The sequence below is a fragment of the Rhinichthys klamathensis genome, unplaced genomic scaffold, assembly GCF_029890125.1.
Source record: "Rhinichthys klamathensis goyatoka isolate OS25496 unplaced genomic scaffold, OSU_Roscu_1.1 h1tg000125l_1, whole genome shotgun sequence".
NCBI classification, from domain to species: Eukaryota; Metazoa; Chordata; class Actinopteri; order Cypriniformes; family Leuciscidae; genus Rhinichthys; species Rhinichthys klamathensis.
Genome location: NW_026606662.1, coordinates 119589 through 141046, shown reverse-complemented (window position 1 = coordinate 141046; position 21458 = coordinate 119589). Strand labels below are relative to the sequence as shown.

The 21458-nt window shown below is 39.4% G+C and overlaps 1 protein-coding gene across 6 annotated transcripts in view; it reads right to left on the bottom strand.

Annotated features, from left to right (window-relative positions):
* ino80 (INO80 complex ATPase subunit) overlaps nt 1-21458 on the bottom strand; it is a 53839-nt gene that overhangs the window by 26643 nt on the left and 5738 nt on the right. For 4 of the 6 annotated variants that reach the window (XM_056256242.1, XM_056256239.1, XM_056256240.1 and 1 more), the window contains exons 10-27: nt 19901-20104; nt 19617-19812; nt 19431-19522; nt 19133-19342; nt 18477-18557; nt 17017-17112; nt 15791-15850; nt 15557-15699; nt 14422-14506; nt 14201-14318; nt 12713-12798; nt 12455-12622; nt 12024-12157; nt 11472-11539; nt 11278-11371; nt 9716-9914; nt 3931-4071; nt 1594-1819 (exon numbers count right to left, since the gene is read on the bottom strand). In XM_056256242.1, the coding sequence (XP_056112217.1) occupies nt 1594-1819; nt 3931-4071; nt 9716-9914; nt 11278-11371; nt 11472-11539; nt 12024-12157; nt 12455-12622; nt 12713-12798; nt 14201-14318; nt 14422-14506; nt 15557-15699; nt 15791-15850; nt 17017-17112; nt 18477-18557; nt 19133-19342; nt 19431-19522; nt 19617-19812; nt 19901-20104 (2401 nt within the window). The remainder of the gene's footprint in view (nt 1-1593; nt 1820-3930; nt 4072-9715; nt 9915-11277; nt 11372-11471; nt 11540-12023; nt 12158-12454; nt 12623-12712; nt 12799-14200; nt 14319-14421; nt 14507-15556; nt 15700-15790; nt 15851-17016; nt 17113-18476; nt 18558-19132; nt 19343-19430; nt 19523-19616; nt 19813-19900; nt 20105-21458) is intronic. The other 2 variants (XM_056256243.1, XM_056256244.1) reach the window with 1 other exon arrangement.

Here is a 21458-nt window from a genome sequence, read left to right as displayed (position 1 = left end):
TTACATTCTCCAAACATTTACACGGACCCGCTAGCACAGTTGTTCTCAACCTTTTAAACTCCAAATCCCCCCATTGTCCACAGCAATATTCACAGGCCTAAGCCAAGCCCTAGATAATATATTTCAGGTCTACAAGCTCTAGATTTTTCCAGGTTTTTACAGACACTGGGAGTCCTGTTCTTTTTGTAAAGGGGTTTATGTTGAGGGGTTGAATTAGAACAAGAAATATCTTGATTCTCAGCGGGGGTTTTTTTAACACTTGTTTTGTCTTGAATATGTGTAAATATATAGTCATCTTGAGGCCCCCTTGGCAGTTTGCAGAGGCCCCTGGTTGAAAAACCACTGCCTTGTGGTCCCCGTTTTAAAACCCCTGATCGATTTAACTTCTCTCTACATAGTTTTTTAATTTGCAACTTAAAAAAAAGTTATATTTTGAGTTGTATATTAAAGATTAGATTATTCAAGACCATTCAAAATAGTTGTCCTATAATTAGAAATTGATCAACATAGTATCCCATTATTGCTAATAAACACTCCACCAGCCTTTATATGGAGATGTAGGCCTTTAGTTCCATTAGCCAGTGGTGGGAGCGCCTGTATACATCAATGACTCTTACCCAGTCTTGTGTCATTTCCTTCCCTGGGTACAGTATGACTCTGAGAAAATGGGAGAAGTGCGCTCTGAAACACCTTAAGCCTGTGAATGAACATTCAGAGTGATACACACACACATTCAAAGCGCTTACCTAACGCTGTGCAGAAACAATGTCCAATAGTCCAACTTCCTTGCTTTGTCCCCCCTCCCAACTTCACAAGCGCTCCCAGACCTCTTTCTCTTCCCCAGGCTGCTCCCAGCAATTACACTGGAACGCGCACACAAACACAGGCCTGCACACAATTCACGCTACAGGCTCATGCAAAAATTTGTCTTATCTGCAAAATAAGTCTTAAGCATCGCCTGGCGCTAGTCCCATCGCACTGCCGCGCTAAACATGTGACAAATGGCTGCGCATTGGTGCCAAAACAGTGACAATGACAAAGAGGTGCACCGACCCTGAGACATGGCCTCTTTCGTGACCCCCAGCCCTCTCCCATGGGCCTACATCTCGTTTTTAGCCACAATGTGAGTTTTCTTTGATTGAAATGCAATTTGACCCCAGAGCACAGCAGTACCATGGGGTCCCCCAGGGCCTAAAGTCTTGCCATTAGGAGCTGGGATGCAGTTCTCTGGTTTGTGTTCAGTCTAAAGGTGCGGCCACATTTACAGTTCCTCTGCAAAATTTTGTGGGCCAAATCCAGTCATTTCGAAAGGAATCCATGCAATCAGGAGGTTTGTGTGAGTGCAAAAAAATTCCCCACACAGATTTTACTCGTGTTCATGTTGGTCACGCAAATTCTCTACGTTCACCAAAAAAAAGCTGCTTTGGTTTGACTGCTGTGTGAGCTGTGCTTCATAAATTGCTACACTATTGCCAATAAACATTAGACCTTTTTGCCTGCAAAATCTCACAGCAAAGTACCTTTCAACCGCTGTTACACACGGGCAAACATAAACAAACTTGCATGCTAACTCCCACCCAGGATCTCACCTACCTGGAATCCTTATGAAGGACCAGCCATGTCTTTGCTGCAGGGCCATGACGCCCCCTGGGCTCTGCGGGAGGAAGGCCTGAGAGCGCTGAGCCCAGGCGCAAGCCAGCTCGGGGGATCCGTACAGGAAGCACTGCTTAGCAATGAGACTCCCTCCATCGCGTATTAACCTCCATTCATACTCCGCACTGCGATCCGCACAGTAGCGTTCCATGGGAACTGAAGTCACCTAGGGAATGAAGAAAACTCCTTAGTCAACACCTCCAAGGCTGTTTACACTAATGCATTTTCTTTCCTCCAGATAATTGTCATCTATTTCCCCATTCAGTCTTTTTATCACTAAGAAACACCAAACAAATTGGACCTTGAGGGGGGAGAAGAATCATTTCCAGTTGTCGAACGTGAACACACACACACACACAGGCACGCACAACCCTGTCTTTCTGACATTTTGTCCGAACCCCGCCGCTCTGGCAGGAAAGCGTGGCAGAGGTCAGCGGTGCTAACAGCGCTAACAGGCCTTTGAGTAACAGATGACCATTTCCTGTAGTGATTCACACCGCTCACAATCCCTTCCACTGGCCATTTCTTTTCTCTCCCTCTCCTTCTCGCTTTATCCCTCTTTCAGCTTTATGGAGGATTTTATGGCGTGCTGACAAGCGGATGATATTATCTTCCTTTCATTCCTTATCTCTGATGAAAAACAGCTCAGCTTTGGCCAGGCTTCCAGTTTTGTAGCGAACAGCTGACCAATGGGAGCGCGAACACGCAGATGTGGCCATAAAAAGTCAAAGGGTCAAGAGTCCCTCATGAATAAAGAGAAAAAAGGCAACTAATCTATCTTATCACTTTCCCACAGTGCCCATATGCCCCTGGTGCCTAGGGGCCTTTGCCAACGCAGTGCCAATTCTCACAGTGCGGCCATGAGGCCAGACACAATCCCGACTCTCTGGGCTGGGATAACACAGAGGTAGCCTCACATTAGCCAAGTTAACAGCAGATGTTGGAGGAAAAAGAAAACAGTCCCTCATACGTGACTAAACCATTAACGTCACAGATATGTTTCAGTACAACATACTCACTTATAAAAGATTAATATCTTGCCTTGCTTAAGTAGGACGTTTTACTGGGTCAACATCTTTTGCTGGTTCGGGAACAGCATTCCTATCTACCAGATTAGATTAGGTTTAGGGTTAGGCTTCAGAGCTTGAACATGCTTTTGATAAAACTCATCATAAAATCATCTTCTCTGGTTTAAAGTGTGGATTATGGTTAAGGTTAGGGATAGGAGAAGTCAAGAGCAATGGTTCAAATTGGGAAAACAAGGAAGAAAATGAACACAAATAAACAAAATAATTACTAAAATTTTTTTAAACAGAAAAAAATAATAAGAATATAGAAGAATATGGAAGAATTATAACATTATTAATTATACAAATTAAATCATTAATTATAATAATAATAATAAATAATAAGTTAAAGTAATCAAAACATAAGTAAATAAACAATTATATAAATAAAACAATTATAAAATAATTACATTATTAATTATATAAAATAATAATTATAAAATAACTACACCTATGAATTATAACATTATTATAAAAAATTAAATTATTACAATAAATTACCATTAAGATTGACTGATTAATCAAAATGATTTGATCACTATTATTATTATTAATAAAATGTATTTATTGGTTAAAGTTAGGTTATTTCAAGATTTAAACTGATAATAATTATACGTTTGGCTAGGATTGTTTGATAGGAATGTTGATAAGAACCAGCAAACAATGTTGTAGGTCTTGACTACCACATTCCCTGCAGTACCAAAGATGTCACTTCACAGTATCTTCAGACTATCCCAAAGTTTGAGACTATCCCAAATGGCGGTGTGGTTTTTGATGGGCTGTGTATTCACAGCCAGAGAAGCAGCCCTTAACCAAGACCTCCGATTTCTCACTGGTGGGCTTGTGTTGTTTGGTTACTCTCCACCGGGGTCATGATCAGCTGAGCAGAAGATCTGTCATGGGGTCAAAGAGGATAAATAAACCAGGCCTGTAGTGAGGGCCACACAGACAACAGGGCTTTCATTTTTGATCATAAGTTTGTTTCTGAGACAGCGGGAGATCCCTGTCAGCAGCTGACCACCCTCAGTAGAAATCCCCGCTGATGAGTTTCTGACTTTTACCAAACAGTTACTGGATAAAGAAAACAGAGATACTGCATATAGAATCCTGGATTTATTTCAAACCGCTAAACTGAGTGCAAGTTCAGTTCAGTGGCAGTTAATATGGTCCACTAGGCTGTTTTCTGAGAGAAAGGTTGTGTGTTTCTCACCCTGGGTGTGACGGTGAGTAAAAACTTGGGAGGTTGGGTAGGCCGGCACGGTCTGAACGTTTTAGTTGATGAGCGTCTGCTGTGGATCACCACATCGGTGTGACAGATCGGCGAAGACCCTGTGGACGTGAACACTAAATCCTACAGGAAAAGAAAGAAAAAAATCAGTATAGCATAGTACACCCTACTAAAACACATACTGACAAAATGTCAACACGTATGACTGAGTGTGAGAGAATTGCTATTTTTCCCGCACAATGCTTGAATTTGTCAAATAGGAGTGTATGGACCTGCAGCGCCTCCTAGTGATCACTTTACTCTCTACAACGATTTACTCCTAATCTAATGTAAACCCAACTCCCATCTCATCAGCTCCATTTGTCAAGAGGTCACACTGAGCAGAAGTGATACCCTAAATGAGACCACAGTGCTAACAGACGTCCAGACGGGGTCACAGTCAGAACTACGGCTCTAATGACCCACATGAATCATAAAGACCAGCCTATATATTTGCCTGTTTCCTGTCTGCATCCACAAAGTGACAAGAATAAACAGACCAGTCAACTTCATTTAGAGGAGACTGTGAGCTAATGATGGATGAGGTGTAAAAGACATGTGATGAGAGAGAAAGAAAAGCAAGAAAGCAAGAAAGCAAGAAAGCAAGAAAGAAAGAAAGAAAGAAAGAAAGAAAGAAAGAAAGAAAGAAAGAAAGAAAGAAAGAAAGAAAGAAAGAAAGAAAGAAAGAAAGAAAGAAAGAAAGAAAGAAAGAAAGAAAGTGGTGCTGTGTGGCAGCCTCAGCAGGAGTGCTCGTGTCTTGTTTCATAAAGCACCGGCTGGAGACGTCAGTGACAGCGACCGTACGAACACAGATGAGCACTGAGATTCTCACAGCACTGCTGCCTGCGGCTGCTCACTGACTGATACAAATATATCAAACGCTAATTACCATACAACAACACACACAGATCATCAACTTCTGCACAGAGGTTGTTCCCTGGGCTTGAGCAATACGTGATTACTTACAAAGACCACAGACTGCCAGCTTAAAAAAGTTGGGACATTTTGAAATAATATAATAAAGTCAAGAATCTAAAGAATTCTCTTTAAACTTTATTTAACTGACTAAAGCACAAAGAAAAAAATGTCCGATGTTTTCAATGGCTAAATTAAAGGGATAGTTCACCCAAAAATGAAAATTCTGTCAGTATTTACTCACCCTCATGTTGTTCCAACCCCGTAAGACCTTCGTTCATCTTCGGAACACGAATTAAGATATTTTTGATGAAATCTGAGAGCTGGATCACTCCTCCATACTAGTCCATAGGCTTCTTCAGGGATTGAACTTGCCGGCCTCGAAAAGTTATTAAAGACATTTTTAAAATAGTCCAAGTGACTACAGTGGCTCAATCTTAAGTTTATCAAGCGACGAGAATACTTTTTGTGCGCAAAAACAAACAAAAATAACGACTTTATTTCAACTATTCATGTCCTTCTCTTTGGGCCTCTAGTCAGATAACGTAGTGTGATTCCGTAGAGCTACGTCACACGTAGGCTCACTATTGGCCGACGCTGGTCATGTGCGTGATGCGTGTGACGTACAACAACAGAAGCTTACGCTATTACACTAGTGAACTGACTCGAGGCCCACAGAGAAGGAAATGAATAGTTGAAATAAAGTCGTTATTTTTTTTTTTTTTTGCGCACAAAAAGTATTCTCGTCGCTTGATAAACTTAAAATTGAGCCACTGTAGTCACTTGGACTATTTTAACGATGTCTTTAATAACTTTTCGAGGCCGGCAAGTTCAATCCCTGAAGAAGCCTATGGACTAGTATGGAGGAGTGATCCAGCTCTCAGATTTCATCAAAAATATCTTAATTCGTGTTCCGAAGATGAACGAAGGTCTTACGGGGTTGGAACAACATGAGGGTGAGTAATTACTGACAGAATTTTCCTTTTTGGGTGAACTATCCCTTTAATTGCATTTAGAAAATATAAAGAAATTTTGATTTTGATGGCTGCAACACTCCAAAAAAGTTGGGACAGAGGCAAAATAATAGTGTAAAGATGATCCAAGTTAAACTGTTGAAACAGTCCACAATAAGTAGGTGAATTGGTAATAGATAAGGGGATCGTGTTTGGGTATAAAAGGAGCATCCACCAACTTTGGCTCAGACTTTGCCAGCAAAAATGGGTCCTGGCTCATAACGTTATGCCAAATTTCATGAGAGAATTATCAAACGATTCAAAAATCACATTTAGTAATGCAAGATTGCTAAGTATTTAGGGTCTTTCACCTTCTGCTATACATAATTCTGTGGAAAGATTCAGGGAATCCAAAGAAATGTGTAGGGCAAGGCAGGAGGCCTCCGTTGAATATGCGTGATCTTTGAGCCCTCAGACGCCATTGCACGAGAAACCATCAATCCTACTGTTTTAAATATAGCCACGTGGACTCGGGAGTTCTTTGGAAAACCATTGTCACTTAACACAGTCTGCCGCTGCATCAAGAAAAGCAACTTGAACCTCTGTTACGCAAGAAGCAAGCTATACATCTGTTCAATGCAGAGAAGCCGCCGAATTCTCTGGGCCTGAGTTCATCTCAGATGGTCTAAATAAAAACTGTGCTGTGGTCAGATCCACATTTCAGCTTGTTTTTGGAAAAAACAGGCATTGAGTTCTCAGTTCCAAAGACGAAAAGACATCCAGACTTTCATCAGCAACAGGTCATGTGACAGTATGGGCGACTTGTATTTGTGTGAAGGTACCATTGAAGAATGCAGGAATTGTACAGACTTATACTGCCATCAAGATGACATCTTTCCTGGGAAGCAAGACAATGCCAGGCCTCATTCTACACGTTCTACAACAGAGTGGTTTCTTACACCATAGAGTGCATGTGCTTGACTGGCCTGCAAAAAGTGAATTTCTGTCTGCTGTTGAAAATATATTGCCCATCATGAAAAGAAGAATCAGATAACGATGACCACGGACTGTTGAGCAGCTGTCTTGTATCAGGTGAGATTGGGCAAAAATTCCACATGCAAAACTGCAACAATCAATATCCTCATTCCAATCGAAAACATTTAAAAAGTGTAATAAGGAAAGGTGATATGACAGAGATATTACATGCCTCTGTCCCAACTTTTTGGGACTGTGTTGCAGCCATCAAAAACAAAATTTGTTTATATTTCCAAAATACAATTAAGTATTGTACAAACATTTTCTTTTGTCAGAAAATAAAGGTTAAAGATAGTTAAAATCACAGCAACTGTTCTGGAATTGGGCTTGTACATTTAGAAACTAGAAATCAGTCTTGCTGAATTTGCAGTTTGCATCTTAGTTTATAACTCAAAATCACAGTATGTTGCAATATTTGGAGAAAACTGAACTGTGCCAGATTGAGTCTGGCGGAGAAAATCTTAGAAAAAGGCAGGTGCTTTCACTTTTGCTACTAGTTAGCATGGTTTAAGATTCTTTACGAGTCTACAGCAAAGCTTCAGAGCGCTCGATATGGGCCGGTCCACATTTCCGCATGGGGAGCTGATTGTTGTGGTGTCGTGTTCCCCATCCATGCCCCAGTGGAGCTAGGAGACGCTTGTGTGGTATAAAAGCTGTAGTGGGAAGTGGATAATATTACACCTCAGTCAGCACCTTCTGAGCACAGCTTCCCCTGACCGAAGCCTGAACGCACGCCAGCGCGCCAAACTACAGGTTAACCCCTGCCGCTGTTTGGCCTCCGGGCGACGACACTGTAGCTTGTGGACTGGGACATCCAGCATCACTTCCTCTATCGTCTTTCCTTTCCTCGGGAATCAGTTTGGACTTTTGATATTCCCATCAGCATTTGATATACAGCTACATTGGAGTGTCTCGTGGGTGAGTGGAAATCGGTTTCCACAACGAAATACGAACCCTTGGCACTAACGAAAGATGAGGGTCATTTAATCTGGTTCAGTGGGGTAACCCAAGGCAGGCGTAGACCTGCACAGTGAACGCAAGAAATACGATGAACAAAGAAATATGCCAAAGTTTGTGCAATCAAATCTTTGGAAGATATTCAGTTTTGTACGAGCATGTTAACTAAACATCCAGAAGCAGAACTGTTCCACTTTGTCTTGCCTGAGAAATAACCAGTACTTATTATTTTTGGACTTACATCTAAAATGTATGCCAAAAAACGGCACACACAACGTGCTTTTGTATTTAACTGCTCTGCTTTTCCATTGTTTTTCTATGTAAACATGCACTAGATGGACATGTTTGAGAGATGCGTTTATGTCTTGCGCTTTGTAGCGTCTCACGGTCTCTCGCGTTTAAGTTCAAGTCAAAGTAATTCAACTTTTAAAAAACGTGTCTTAAGAGAATCCACTGCCCTGTGTCTTGTGTTTTTCCATTCCACTGCTGCTTTTCCTTCAGTAGCAGAATACGGTTGTCAGTCCTGTATTCGAGTCCTTAATATGGTTACGTTCACACACAGTTAAGTTATTTACAGGAGTGAAAATCACATTCTATAAATCAAACTCACACCCGTATATTTTTTGTGTGTGACGGAGATATAATCTGTGTGTTAGATCAGTCATTGTTCTCCACCGGAGCTGCTCCCATCAGTTTTGTGTTCTACGCATGACTCAAATGCTCAACTCTCCACCCAGATAAAAAAGCTGCTGTAGGTTAAAGAAAATTGGACTCTTGTCCTGTCAAAAGACTTTTCGGTTTTATGGACGTCCCCACCTTTGATATTATGCCTAGTTCAGATTACACGATTTTTTTTGTCTGTTACGATAGTCACGGTGTCAGATTACGCGATTTTGACTCCTAAAATCTTGTCGTGTCGTGGACAAGAAACATGTCAGACTACACGTTGCTTCCTGACCAGTCATCGTGTGCCGTCTTTAACGACGCGCGTGATGTCATCGAGAAGGCGAAACTAGTAGCGAGTGACTTCTAGAAACGAACGTAAACAAACAATGGATGAAGCGGTGAGTGTTGGCTGTCCTGTGTTCAGAAAAACGTAAAAAAAGAAAGAAAACCCGACAATGGACACGTTCCTGGATTGCTCGAAGAGGACAGTATGGGCTGTCAAATCCTCCAAAGAGAACTTGAGGTAAAATATTGTTTTCTGTTACTGTTGCCACAGCTCCACGAACCTTTCCTCCATTTCATAACTCCACCTAGTAGCACCATCGTCTCTCTTTCGTTTCGCCATTTTTGAAAGTTGTGTACGGAAAAGCTTCTGTGCTCCTATTGGTCAACCTCATACATGTGACGGAACCCGTCGTGGACGACCGTTAAAAAAATTAAACATGCTAGTCTTTTTGTCATGATGCATCGCAGACGCGACATAGGTTGTCGCCCACTATGAGACACTATACGAGATGATACGATCGAATCTTGCGTCCCGACGCCCGTTGCCGTTTACGAATCCCCAAGACACCCTACGTCAAACGGATCGTGCCAAAATCGGGCTAAAATCGTGTAATCTGAACCAGGCATTACTTTGGTCACTGTCACTTTGGTTACCGGTAAGAGAATATGGGCTTGACTCCTGTTGCACGTTCATACAGACAGTATTCGAGACGCTACTGTAAATAGTGAAAATGTGAATGGGACATTTCAAGACTCACACCTGCAAGTAAATGCGGTTGTCATTCCCAAAAATTGACAGTGTAAACGTAGCCAAAAAAAGTTGATAACTACTAGGCATATAGTGATGAAGGCCACTAGTACATGTGCTGTCATATGACAAAGCAAGAACGATAAAAAAGAAGAACGACAGAGCTCACCTGTAGAACAGGACTGCTGTGGACGTTTGGGAAAGACGTTGGCTTGTTGATCCACAGGATGAGATCTCTGCGTGAAAGACACAGCTTGTGTAACCAGGCTCTCCCTTTAGCCTCATTCTCCTGCTCTTCCTCTACATCCCACAGACGACTGTGGTGGAGCCGGTATGCTGATTTAAAGGACAGATATAGGGCTAACCACCTGAGAAAAGAGGAAAAGAGGAGATTTTATTATCTAAACAGCTATTAAGGAATCAATGCCGTAGGAAACGATGAATGTACTGAATCCCACACCTAAATCTTACCTAATCCAAGTGTGAAAAAAATGTGATTCTTATTGCTTTATTCAGTTCTTATTAGAGTCATGGATCCTACCGGATGAGAACGTGCTTGAATAATGCAATTTATTCAAGATATCCACTGGGTAAAGGGATAGTTCAAGCAAACATGAAAGACCCCCTGTGGTGAAAATCAAGTTTTTAATGTTGTTTATATGTCTATGTGGTGTTTTTAATATGCTTTAAGACAAACCATGTGCAAATTCATCAGACAAAACAATTGCTGAGTATTTTCTCCCTAAAACTGCAGTTAACAAAGACAGTCTAAAAAACTTGGTTAAAAATCGCCCCGGTTCTCTACGTCACAATGTGTTGTACCCAATCACGTCAACGTGCCGGCGGGCTTTAGCATATCATCATTACTATGCTGCGAAGTAGGGGAGTCTTAAGAGAAGCCAGGTCATCCTAGTATATTTTTCTGTTGACATGAAAAACCGGGTACATTTAGCAATAAAGAGGGTGAATTATGTATATGATGTTATGATGTACTATGTCTTTCTCCACTGATGTTCTGAGTTGTTCAAAGCGTTTGTAAGGATGCTGATTTTTTAGAAGGCAGCTGTCTGACTCAGAGATGGGGAACGGAAACATGGTTTGAGTAACATTAGCAACACATTATTAGCTGTTTAAAATACAGTCAAGCCAAAGGCTAATCATATTAATTACCGTTTTGTGTCAGACGTTGTAGAGAGCGAAAAATAAAACGCATTTCCATTCTGATACATTGACTTGTAGATGAGCCTGTAAAATTCACTCTTCCACTTCTTCTGAATCAGTTTCTGGTTCAAACATATATGGCTAAATTAAACCAGTTTTTCCACTTGCCATCATGTAGCGTTTACTATAGTAAAGTTGGTGAGTGGATCAGGTATTCTGAGCTGGTGTGAGTGAGTGGAGGCGGGGACTAATATGCACATTCATCATGGATACGCGTATACTAAATGAAGCAAGGGTGCAGTTACATTCAAGCTATTTTAAGCCATGAAGAATAAAGTTTTAAATATGTCATTTTGGTGATCAAAGATGAGTTTTAAGGGATAAAAAATATTGACTACAGGAAGACTTGAACTGTCATCATTTTCTTAATCCTCATATCATTCCAATCTTTCTTTTTTTTGTGGAAGGTATACAGGTTTGGAATGACATGATGACAGAACTTTCATTTTCAGGTAAACTATCCCTTTGAGTCAGAAAAAGTGTGTATGACATGAATGTTAAGTAACTGACCTCACTAGAGTCCCCTGAAGCATGATGTTTGACATCTCAGCAGGAGACACATCGATGAAACGCAGGAAGGAAAAGCTGCTGCTTTCATCATCAGCTATACCAATCATGCAGATGATCAGAAATAAGAGTGTGTAAGTTTTGTAATGACAAAATTAAAATTGAAATATAATTGTGGAATAAATAAAGAGACTCACTTTTTCTGTGAAACAAGGACTGTTGAATGTGTTGTGTGGAGAACGGAGAGACTAGAGTCTGCTTCAGCCTGAGGAGTGAAGAGAATGAATAAATCAATCTACTTAAAACTTGTCAAAGCTATTACACGTGTTGTACAACAACTTTTGATCGGAGATGGAATCAACAATGCCGAACAGTTGGCGGCACCAATCCTAATGGTCCGTTCACACCAAGAACAATAAATATAACGGTAACTATATTAGCCCACACCACAATAACGTTCTTGTTTATTATAATTACATTATGCAGTTATTTCGTCTGCCACTTCGACTGTTTGAGCTCGAAATTCTGATTGGCTGAGAATGCTTTTATCCTTCATCGGCTGGAAAAGAATTGCTCTGAAAGAGATTCCAATGATAATGTTCCTCTGTGTCGTTATTGTTATAATTATGGTATGGACTTACCTAATCTCATTGAATTAAGGCAATTTTTTTTTTTAGTTATTGTCCTTGGTGTGAACAAGCCTTGAGGGAGGAACAGTAAACCTGGAAGCTACATGGAGATCAACTCACTTGGTCTTTCCTAGGTCAGAAGTGCGGAGGATGGCATGTCGGAACAGGAACTTGGACATGATGAAGGGCTTCAGGGACATGTGGAAAGGTGAGCGTATTTCCTGACGCTCAAAAAGGTCTGGGTGGTTACAAACCTTTTAAATTTGTGAAAAACACTGTTTAAAAACTGCAGCTCATTACTATATGTTCAGTGAGTCTAAAAGGATAAACAGGTTTTAAAGTCATAGTCCACCCAAAAATGAAAATTCTGTCATCATTTACTCATCCTAATGTTGTTTTAAACCTGTATGACTTCCTTTCTTTGGTGGAACATAAAAAAATTTTTTTTTAAAAATGTTGGGAACCAAAGCTATTACCAACATTTTTCAAAATATCTTCTTTTGTGTTCCATTTTTGGGTGATCTATATCTAGCTGATAAACCCAGCCTCACCTTCCTAAACTGCATGACCAGGTTCATGAGGCTGCTGGTGGTGGTGTGGGCCTGCTGGGCCGTGCCCATTGATGACTGCAGCAGGTCCTCGATGGAGATCTTGTTCTTCAGAGCCTGGTAGAGCAGCCGCTGTCTGCTGGTCAGCTGGCAGTATGTCAGGATTTCAATCTGCGATTAAATAAATTAATATCACATATAGAGACTAGGCATGAAACCACAAACCATAATTCTGTCTGAGACACTGTAGGACTGTATCACCTTGTCAGAGAGCTCATTCTCCACATCCTTCTTTATTCTGCGCAGCATAAATGGTTTTAGGATCATGTGCAATCTGGACAGCTGGTCTGAAAGGGTAAACCATGGTAAATTACATCTATTGGAGCATGGGCAACACATGAAGACATCGCTGTTTTAATATTAATGCAGTATTAAATGTTAAATCCTTATTATTTTGCAGCTTAAATCCCAAATCATTTTGAATAATTAAATAATTCTGTTGGCTTGCTGCTTAGGACAATGTAGCTAAATGATAAAACATACTAGCAAAGCCTAATAAAATATGCCAGCAACATGCTAAAACATGCAAGCAAATTGCTAAACCTACTAGCTATGTGCTAAAACAAGCTAGCAAAATCCAAGCAATCTATAGATCAGATGATAAACTGAATAGACTGGATGAGGAAGGCCTTAAAACCTTAGAACTTTTAAAACTACTTCAAACTGAACGCCTTTCAAAATTCAAGCTTTTTAAACTACTTCAAACGTTGACATACAGTACTATCCCGGCTTTATATCAAATCAGCTTTCTTGTTTATTTCGTTTTTTCACATAATTTTTTTTAATAAATTGTTCAACCCTAACACATACAGTGGTGTGAATAAGTTATTACCCCCATGCTAAAGTTGCCTAAAAAGAGGAATAAAAAATCATCTTTTGGAAATTGATCTTAATGCCTTAATTAGAAAAATGAGGAAAAATCCAACCTTTAAGGACACCAATTTTCTTTGTGTATGAATAATGTATCATAAATAAATAAATGTTCTTCCTTAAAATACAGGGTGCATAAGTCAGCCCCCCCCCCCCTATGTTAAATTCCCATAGAGTCAGGCAGATTTTTATTTTTAAAGGCCAGTTATTTCATGGATCCAGGATAATATGCATCCTGATAAAGTTCCCTTGGCCTTTGGAATTAAAATAGACCCACATCATCACATTCCCTTCACCATACCTAGAGATTAGCATGGGGTACTTTCCATAAGATCATGTTTCAATGCAAATCAAACCAGCTATTAGGCTAACTGAAATAACACCATGCCAATCTCTAGGTATGGTGAAGGGAATGTGATGATGTGGGATATTTTAATTCCAAAGGCCAAGGGAACTTTATCAGGATGCATATTATCCTGGATCCATGAAATAACTGGCCTTTAAAAATATAAATCTGCCTGACTCTATGGGAATTTAACATAGGGGGGGCCTGACTTATGCACCCTGTATTTTAAGGAAGAACATTTATTTATTTATGATACATTATTCATACACAAAGAAAATTGGTGTCCTTAAAGGTTGGATTTTTCCTCATTTTTTTAATTAAGGCATTAAGATCAATTTCCAAAAGATGATTTTTTATTCCTCTTTTTAGGCAACTTTAGCATGGGGGTAATAACTTATTCACACCACTGTATTTGAACCTCCCTGGAGATAAAATGGACAGTGAACAAAATTGAGATAATTGAGTTGACTGACTTTCATCAATAGCAGATTTGTTCTCAGCATGACTCTCGATGTCCTTGGAAAACCACTCGTTGAACTCCTCGTGAGAGTCAAACAGAGTCGGCATGATGAAGTGAAGCAGGGCCCACAACTGAGGAGAAGAACAATAGTGTCATGTTTTTATGTGGTACTGCACTCGCAGTCTCGCACACGTGGACTCTCAAACAACATCTCGCATGAATCAATGCACTCACCTCTGCCATTGTGTTCTGGATTGGTGTCCCTGTTAGCAGGAGGCGGTTCCTGCACTGGAACTGAAGGAGAATCTTCCATCGGACGCTGTCAAGAAGAACCAGACACAGCAACTAAGACCTCCCAAGCAAGCAGCAAGCTGAGGTTAATGGAGAATATAACTCTGCATGACAACAACGCTTAATGCTGAACTCTGAATACTACAGGGATTCTCTTCAGAGCTCACTTCTCAGACTTGGTTAAGTCTTTCATTGATTTTGGGGACTTTAGAGACTTGAAAGCTCAAGAAAGCTGCTCTGACGCCCTGTCAAGAATCCAATTGGGCGATAAATCATGTTCCACCACAACAGAAGGACATGCTGGCACATGTGCTGTCATCTCCAGAGAGGCACAAACTCACACTCAGAGCTCGAGAGGCCCTCATTCTCTGAAGGGTTCCAGTCCAGACATAGTGTCACTGCGCTGACTATGAGGATGGGAATATGGAAAATCTGCACCAGTACTGGAGACTCTCTGTAGCATCTGGAGCTTTTTATAAGCTAGTTTCCCTTGTTGAAAGGTACAATCAAGGATGCGTATCGGTTAGACAACCAGTTTTTTACATTTTGGCGCTATATTTGCAAGAAAACTAGCATATATTTGGGCATTTTAAGGCTTAAGATTCAATCATTCATTATCAGCATGAGTTGATAACCAGTCTGTTTGGCCACTTTGCGGAAGTGGTAATGCCAGTGTCAGTTCCAAAACATTTAAGTAAATACTGTGTAAAACAAAGTTTATAGCTAGTTAATATTCTATCTGTAATGAAACTGTATTAAAATTAGTATTATTTTTGGTTATCCTTTAATGTTATGATTTTTTATTTTATTTTTTTATTTATTGTCATGATGTGGCACTGAAGACTGGAGTAATGATGCTGAAAATTCAGCTTTGGATCACAGGAATAAATTACATTTTAAACTATATTCAAATAGAAAACATTTATTTTAAATTGTAATAATTACAGTTTTTTTTTTTTTTTTTTTAATCAAATAAATGCAGCCTTGGTTTTAAAAACATAAAAAAATATTACCGATCCCGAACTTTTGAACGGCAGTGTATATGCATGTATGTAAGTGCTAAAAGAGTGCTAATTACCTGGTGCTGCTTTTCAGTGCCTGGGCCTCATCCAGAACCATATACTGCCATTTCACCCTCTGGAAATACTTCACATCCTGTACCACCAGCTGATAACTGGTGATGACCACATGAAATGGTGCATTCTGGGTATACAGAGTTTTCTACAGGAGCCAAACATGGATAAAATAGGGTTGAAGTAGTAGATTTAAATTAATCTGATATAGTAGAGCAATATTCTTATGAAATGCTTACCTGGCTCCAAAATTTTCGAATAACTTTACGATCATGAGGGTTCCCCCAGTACGGTAACACCTGCAAGACAGAATGAGACAAGAGAACTAAATAAAGTTGAAAATTTTATAACATTTTCATTTTATATACCGGTCAAAGGTTTGGAAACATTATTACTGTTCATAATGTTTTTGATAGAAGTCTCTTATGCTCATCAAGCCTGCATTTATTTGATCAATAATACAGAAAAACAGTAATATTGTGAAATATTATTACAATTTAAAATAAAGGTTTTCTATTTTAGTCTTTCTTTTTTTGAAATAATTAATACCTTTATTCAGCAAGGATGTGTTCAATTGGAAAAAAAAAGGTTATTGTAAAGATTAATATTGTTAGAAAAGATTTATATTTTGAATGAATGCTGTTTTTTTTTAACTTTTTGATGAGCATAAGAGACTTCTTTCAAATACAAAAAAACACAAAAATAGTAATGTTTCCAAACTTTTGATCGGTACTGTATATACATACACTAATCTTAACCTCATTACAAAGTGTATAATGTAAATTATTCAGGGCTCAACAATAAGTATGGACCGACTGATCCGGGCAAGAATGAGCAAGTAAAAGTGTATGCATGAATTAACAGCTTTCATGAAGTTACATTATAGCTCTATTATTTTCAGTTATAACACAAATTAAACATTTTATAAATTATTTGTTGTAACGTTTTTTTAATAAAGAAAACTAATGTTTAATGAAAAACATATTTCCTTCTGGCAAATATATTGCTAAAAATAAAGTGTTGCAGGGCCAGTGAAAATATTGGCAGGGCAAGTATAAAACTGAACTACTGGCCTGACCAGGCCAACAAAAAGAAATAATTATTGTTCAGCCCTCTGATATTCCTCAAGTTATTCTGGCTGGGATTTCGGATACAGATGATTTGTGAGATTCAGTCTGACTGGCAGGAAATTAATATTTAGGTTGCTGATATTAGAAGAACACACTATAAATGATACAACACTGCCCCCTAAGGATTAAAAAAATCAAACCAGAAATGCAATAATCTGACATGCGTTTCCTTACAGCAAAATATGCAACGGCTTAGAAAAAACACATTTTCCATTGTTCTGAAAATAGACGTAGTTCAATGGGTTTATAAAAGGTTTGAGACAGTGACAGAGAGACAGAGCGGTAAAAAGGATTCCACGGCTGCAGGTGTTTCCCTGCACAGCTGCCATACTCACCTTGAATTTGGCGACAAAGCGAGAGAACTCCTGATGCCAGTTGTTGAGTGTTGAGGCAGGGGAGATAATCAAGAAGGGTCCCCAGATGTTTTCCCTCTGTCCGATAGAGCACACCAACACAAAATAATCCCAACAGGTGCAGGCGGCAGAGGGGGATGGGGACGGAGATGGTGGGAAAGAATGAGAGAAGAGAGAGGGGGTCAAAACAGGAAACAACTGAAGAACAAGGTAACATGCTAACATGGCTTCCTATGGGCCCACAGGCAGCGCTACGCTTTCATATCAAATCCCAAAACTCTGTATCCTCCTCTTTTCGCAAACCCTGGAGGTCACAGAGGGCAGCGGAGACAGCTGGAGGGTTCACATCGGTGCCAAAGAACTGATTTGTGGTGTCAGGGGCTTGTTTGGGAGAAATGCATATGATAGCACAGGAAAGCAGAACAGAGAGTAGTGTTTTTTATATAACGCTGGTGTCATATTCCCAAAAAAATAAACTTGTTCCAGATTTTTGATCTGAGAGCCTAGCGATTAGAAAATACAGTATCTTTCAAGTGAAATCGGTTGGCTAGAAGATGATACAATAGAGAAGGAGAATGTTTCGCAAGCCCTGTTATCATGCTATGTTGTGCTAATGGTAGGGCTGGGCGATATAATGAAACAAAATATCTTGTTATTAAATGCATCACATCTTGATATTTATGTATTTGCTCGAAAATGGTCTGAGAAAACTTATTTGTATAATTATTAAGATTTGTTTTACTTTTTTTATCATTTGAGAACAGTCATCATTATCAAGTCCATAATACATTTATAATCACAAATACAACAATGCACTACGCAGTACGCACACAAACAAATCAAACACACACACATACATATATATATATTAGGGCTGGGAAAAAATTAATCGTGATTAATCGCATCCAAAATAAAAGTTTTGTTTACATAATATATGTGTGTGTAGTGTGTGTAATTATTTTGTATATATAAATACACACACATGCATGTATATATTTAAGAAATATTTGCATGTATATACTGTATATATATTTATACATCATTTATATTATATATAAATATACATATTTTTTATATTAATAACACATTTTTCTTACATATATACATGCATGTGTGTGTATTTATAGATACAAAATAATTATACACACTACACACGCATATTTTATGTAAACAAAACTTTTATTTTGGATGCGATTAATCACGATTAATTTTTTCCCAGCCCTAATATATATATATATATTTAAAATCATGTATTTATAGATCTATATTATTTAAAATAACAAATTAATATTTATTAATAATACTTATATAATGTTTCAAATGTCTTCTAGCAAAGCCAAGTCGAAAGTCAAGATTTACAGTGCGTAACTACTAAATTTTCAGTCTGTTCATCACACAAAGCTATTGCATCGCTTCAGAAAACTTGGAAAGTCAATCCTTACCTCTGCCAGATGAGCCAGTAAAGCAATGCTCTGGACCGTCTTTCCAAGCCCCATCTCATCTGCCAGAATGCCATTAATACCCTATGGGAGACAAACAGAAAGAGACATAAATCATCCCACAGTTTGGGGTCGGTACATTTTTTTTAAAGAAGTTTTTCAAGACTACATTTATTTGATTAAAAATACCACAACAACTGTAGTATTATGAAATATAAAAAATTTAAATAACTGCACTCAATTTTAATATACTTTGAAATGTAATTTATAATGTGTTTAATGTAATTTAATGTGATGACGAAGCTGAATTTTAAGCAGCCATTACTCGTCTTCAGTGTCACATGATCCCTTCAGAAATCGTTATAAAATGTTGATCTGGTGCTCAAGAAACATTTCTTATAATTATCAATGTTAAAAACAGCTGTGTTGCTTAATATTTTAGTGGAAAATGTGACATTTCTTTGACGAATAGAAAGTCCAAAAGAACAGCATTTATTTGAAACAAATCTTTTGTAACATTAAAATGTGTTTTTACTGTCACTTTTGACCAATTTAATGCGTCCTTGCTAAATAAAAGTATTAATTTTAATTCATTAAAAATAACTTTTGAACAGCAGCATATGGAGAAATAAGCATAAGAGAGCATAAAAAAAAATCACCTGTTCATAAAGATTGGCCAGCCAGTTCATGCCTTTGAGCTGGTAGCCCTTAAGCTTCCCATTGAACATGGTGGGCTGGGGAATGTCTTCACCCGCTTGAATAGATGGGTTTGATAAGCTGTAGCTCTCGCCGAAGCCAGAGCCAGACATGCTAGCCGCATGCAGAGAGGCGCAGCGACTGTCCTTTGCTTCCTCGTCAAACAACCTGGTCTACAGAACAAAAAGAGGGACATTGTAATAATTCATTTCCAGCCAAAATTCATGAGGGAAACATGTATGATGTAATGCAAATATATACCATATAATTCCGACTAGCACTTACTCTAGCCTGGTGGATCTGGTACGCCTCTTTTGCATTTTTAAGAGCCTGAGACTTGTAATATTCACTATCTGCAAGAGGGAAATATGGAAACCACATGATTCTGATATACATTTCCATAAGTTCCACGTAGAATGGTCCTTTAGAGACGGAATAAGGTCTTACCATAGTCTTCCTGGCCGACATTGACCATAACCCCTCCACCGATGTCGATCTGCCGCTGGGAGGTGTTGTCCTCAAGCTTGCACAGGATCTCCTCCTGTGTGCCGTCTCCCCCAGCGTTCTGCTTGCCCCCCATGAAGTGAGCGTACAGTTCTGTCTGGGTGATCAGGAAGTTCAGCTTCCTCTGCTGACGCTTAGCCTGATGGGACACACAGGAAGAACTGTCATGATGATGCTTTAGGAAATGATTCTCAGCGAAATGTGATTTTTAGCGTATGTATAAATACCTCCCGCATCTCCTCATCCAGTTTGCGTTGCTCGAGAGCCTCTTTCTCAGCACGCTTGCGGTGCTCCTTCTCCACCTTCTCGTACTTCTTCCAGTACAGCAGCATCTCTTTGGTGAGCCGACGGGCCCGTGGTAAAGTCTCTTTGCAGTTCTTCTGCGCTTGGATTGCAGCCCTCCGGACCTCACGCATACACTGGTGGGCCAACTGGAGAAGTGTAGATGCATAAAGAAGACTTAACAAACATCCACAAAAATAGACCTTCTGAGACCATTAGCAAAAATAAACAAATTTCTAACTAAGTTTTAAAGGTGCTATATGGAACTTTTCTTCTAAAATGAATCCTTTTTTATTGCCTGTGTGTGAAGGGGTTGTAATCACACATTACAATGAGCCACTTGTCGGGTTTTGCTATTACCTCTGAAGGCCAGTATTCCTATTTCTATGTGAAGTCTCCGGGTCGGATTTACCGCGAAATCCAACGGATGTGACGTGCATGCGCGCTCCTGAGCCTCTCTCCTTATATACAGTCTATTGTAGACGGTCAGGGAGTTACGTCCGGTTAAAGGCGCACGTTTTTCGCCTTATATCTCAGTCAATCTATGATCAATATTCCCAAGACTCTAATCGATCGTAGTGCTGGACGGGGCCTTTCGACTGAGCCCACCCCCGAGGTCCAACTCGCCCGGCTCCCCGAGTTATAGCCGTTCGAAATCAGGGGTCCCAGCGAACGGCGATCCGGTAGGGGGCATCCCCGAGGCCCGCCACTCTAGCGTTTGGGCAAGGGTTCCCCTGGGACCTCCTCCCCCGAATTTGAGCTCTCTGGGTCTTTGCGTTCCAAAGATACGAGCGATTTTCTTTTGAGATCGTGACGTCACCGGCGTCCGCAATTTTGCAGCGCGCCCGATGGTTTTCTGCTAATATCTCTGCGAAAACACCACCAAAAACTATGGAACTTATATGGTTCTTTTCAGCTCGACTAGATGGTCCCAACAAGCTCGGTGCTCGCCGAATCCGTCTAGTATTCGCCGAGATATTTGCGTAATAGACGGTATTGTCTATGAGTTTGAGCACGAGCGCTCTTGTAAAAGTTGGTTGCAATCTGAAACATCACCACTAGAGGCCGCTAAAAGTTACGTAGAGCACCTTTAAATGTCAAAATCGTAAAACATTTTCTTTATTTCCAGATTTAAATAAAATGTTGAATTCCAGATTTGTAATGTGGTCTCAGATGTTTTGACCACACTATACATTACTGTTCAAAAGTTTGGGGGTCAGTAAGATTAACATTAAGATATTCGGCTTGTATGCATTAAATTGTGACTTAAAGACATCTATATTGTTATAAAAGTTTACTATTTCATATAAACACAGTTCTTTTGAACTTTCTATTCATCAAAGAATCCTGAAAAAAATTGATCAGTTTTCACAAATGTTTTCAACATTGATAATAAAAAAAAATGTTTCTTGAGCACCAAATCAGCATATTAGAAAATTCAGCTTTGCCATCACAAGAAAAAAAAAAAAACATTTTAAATAATTTTGATCAAATAAATGCAGC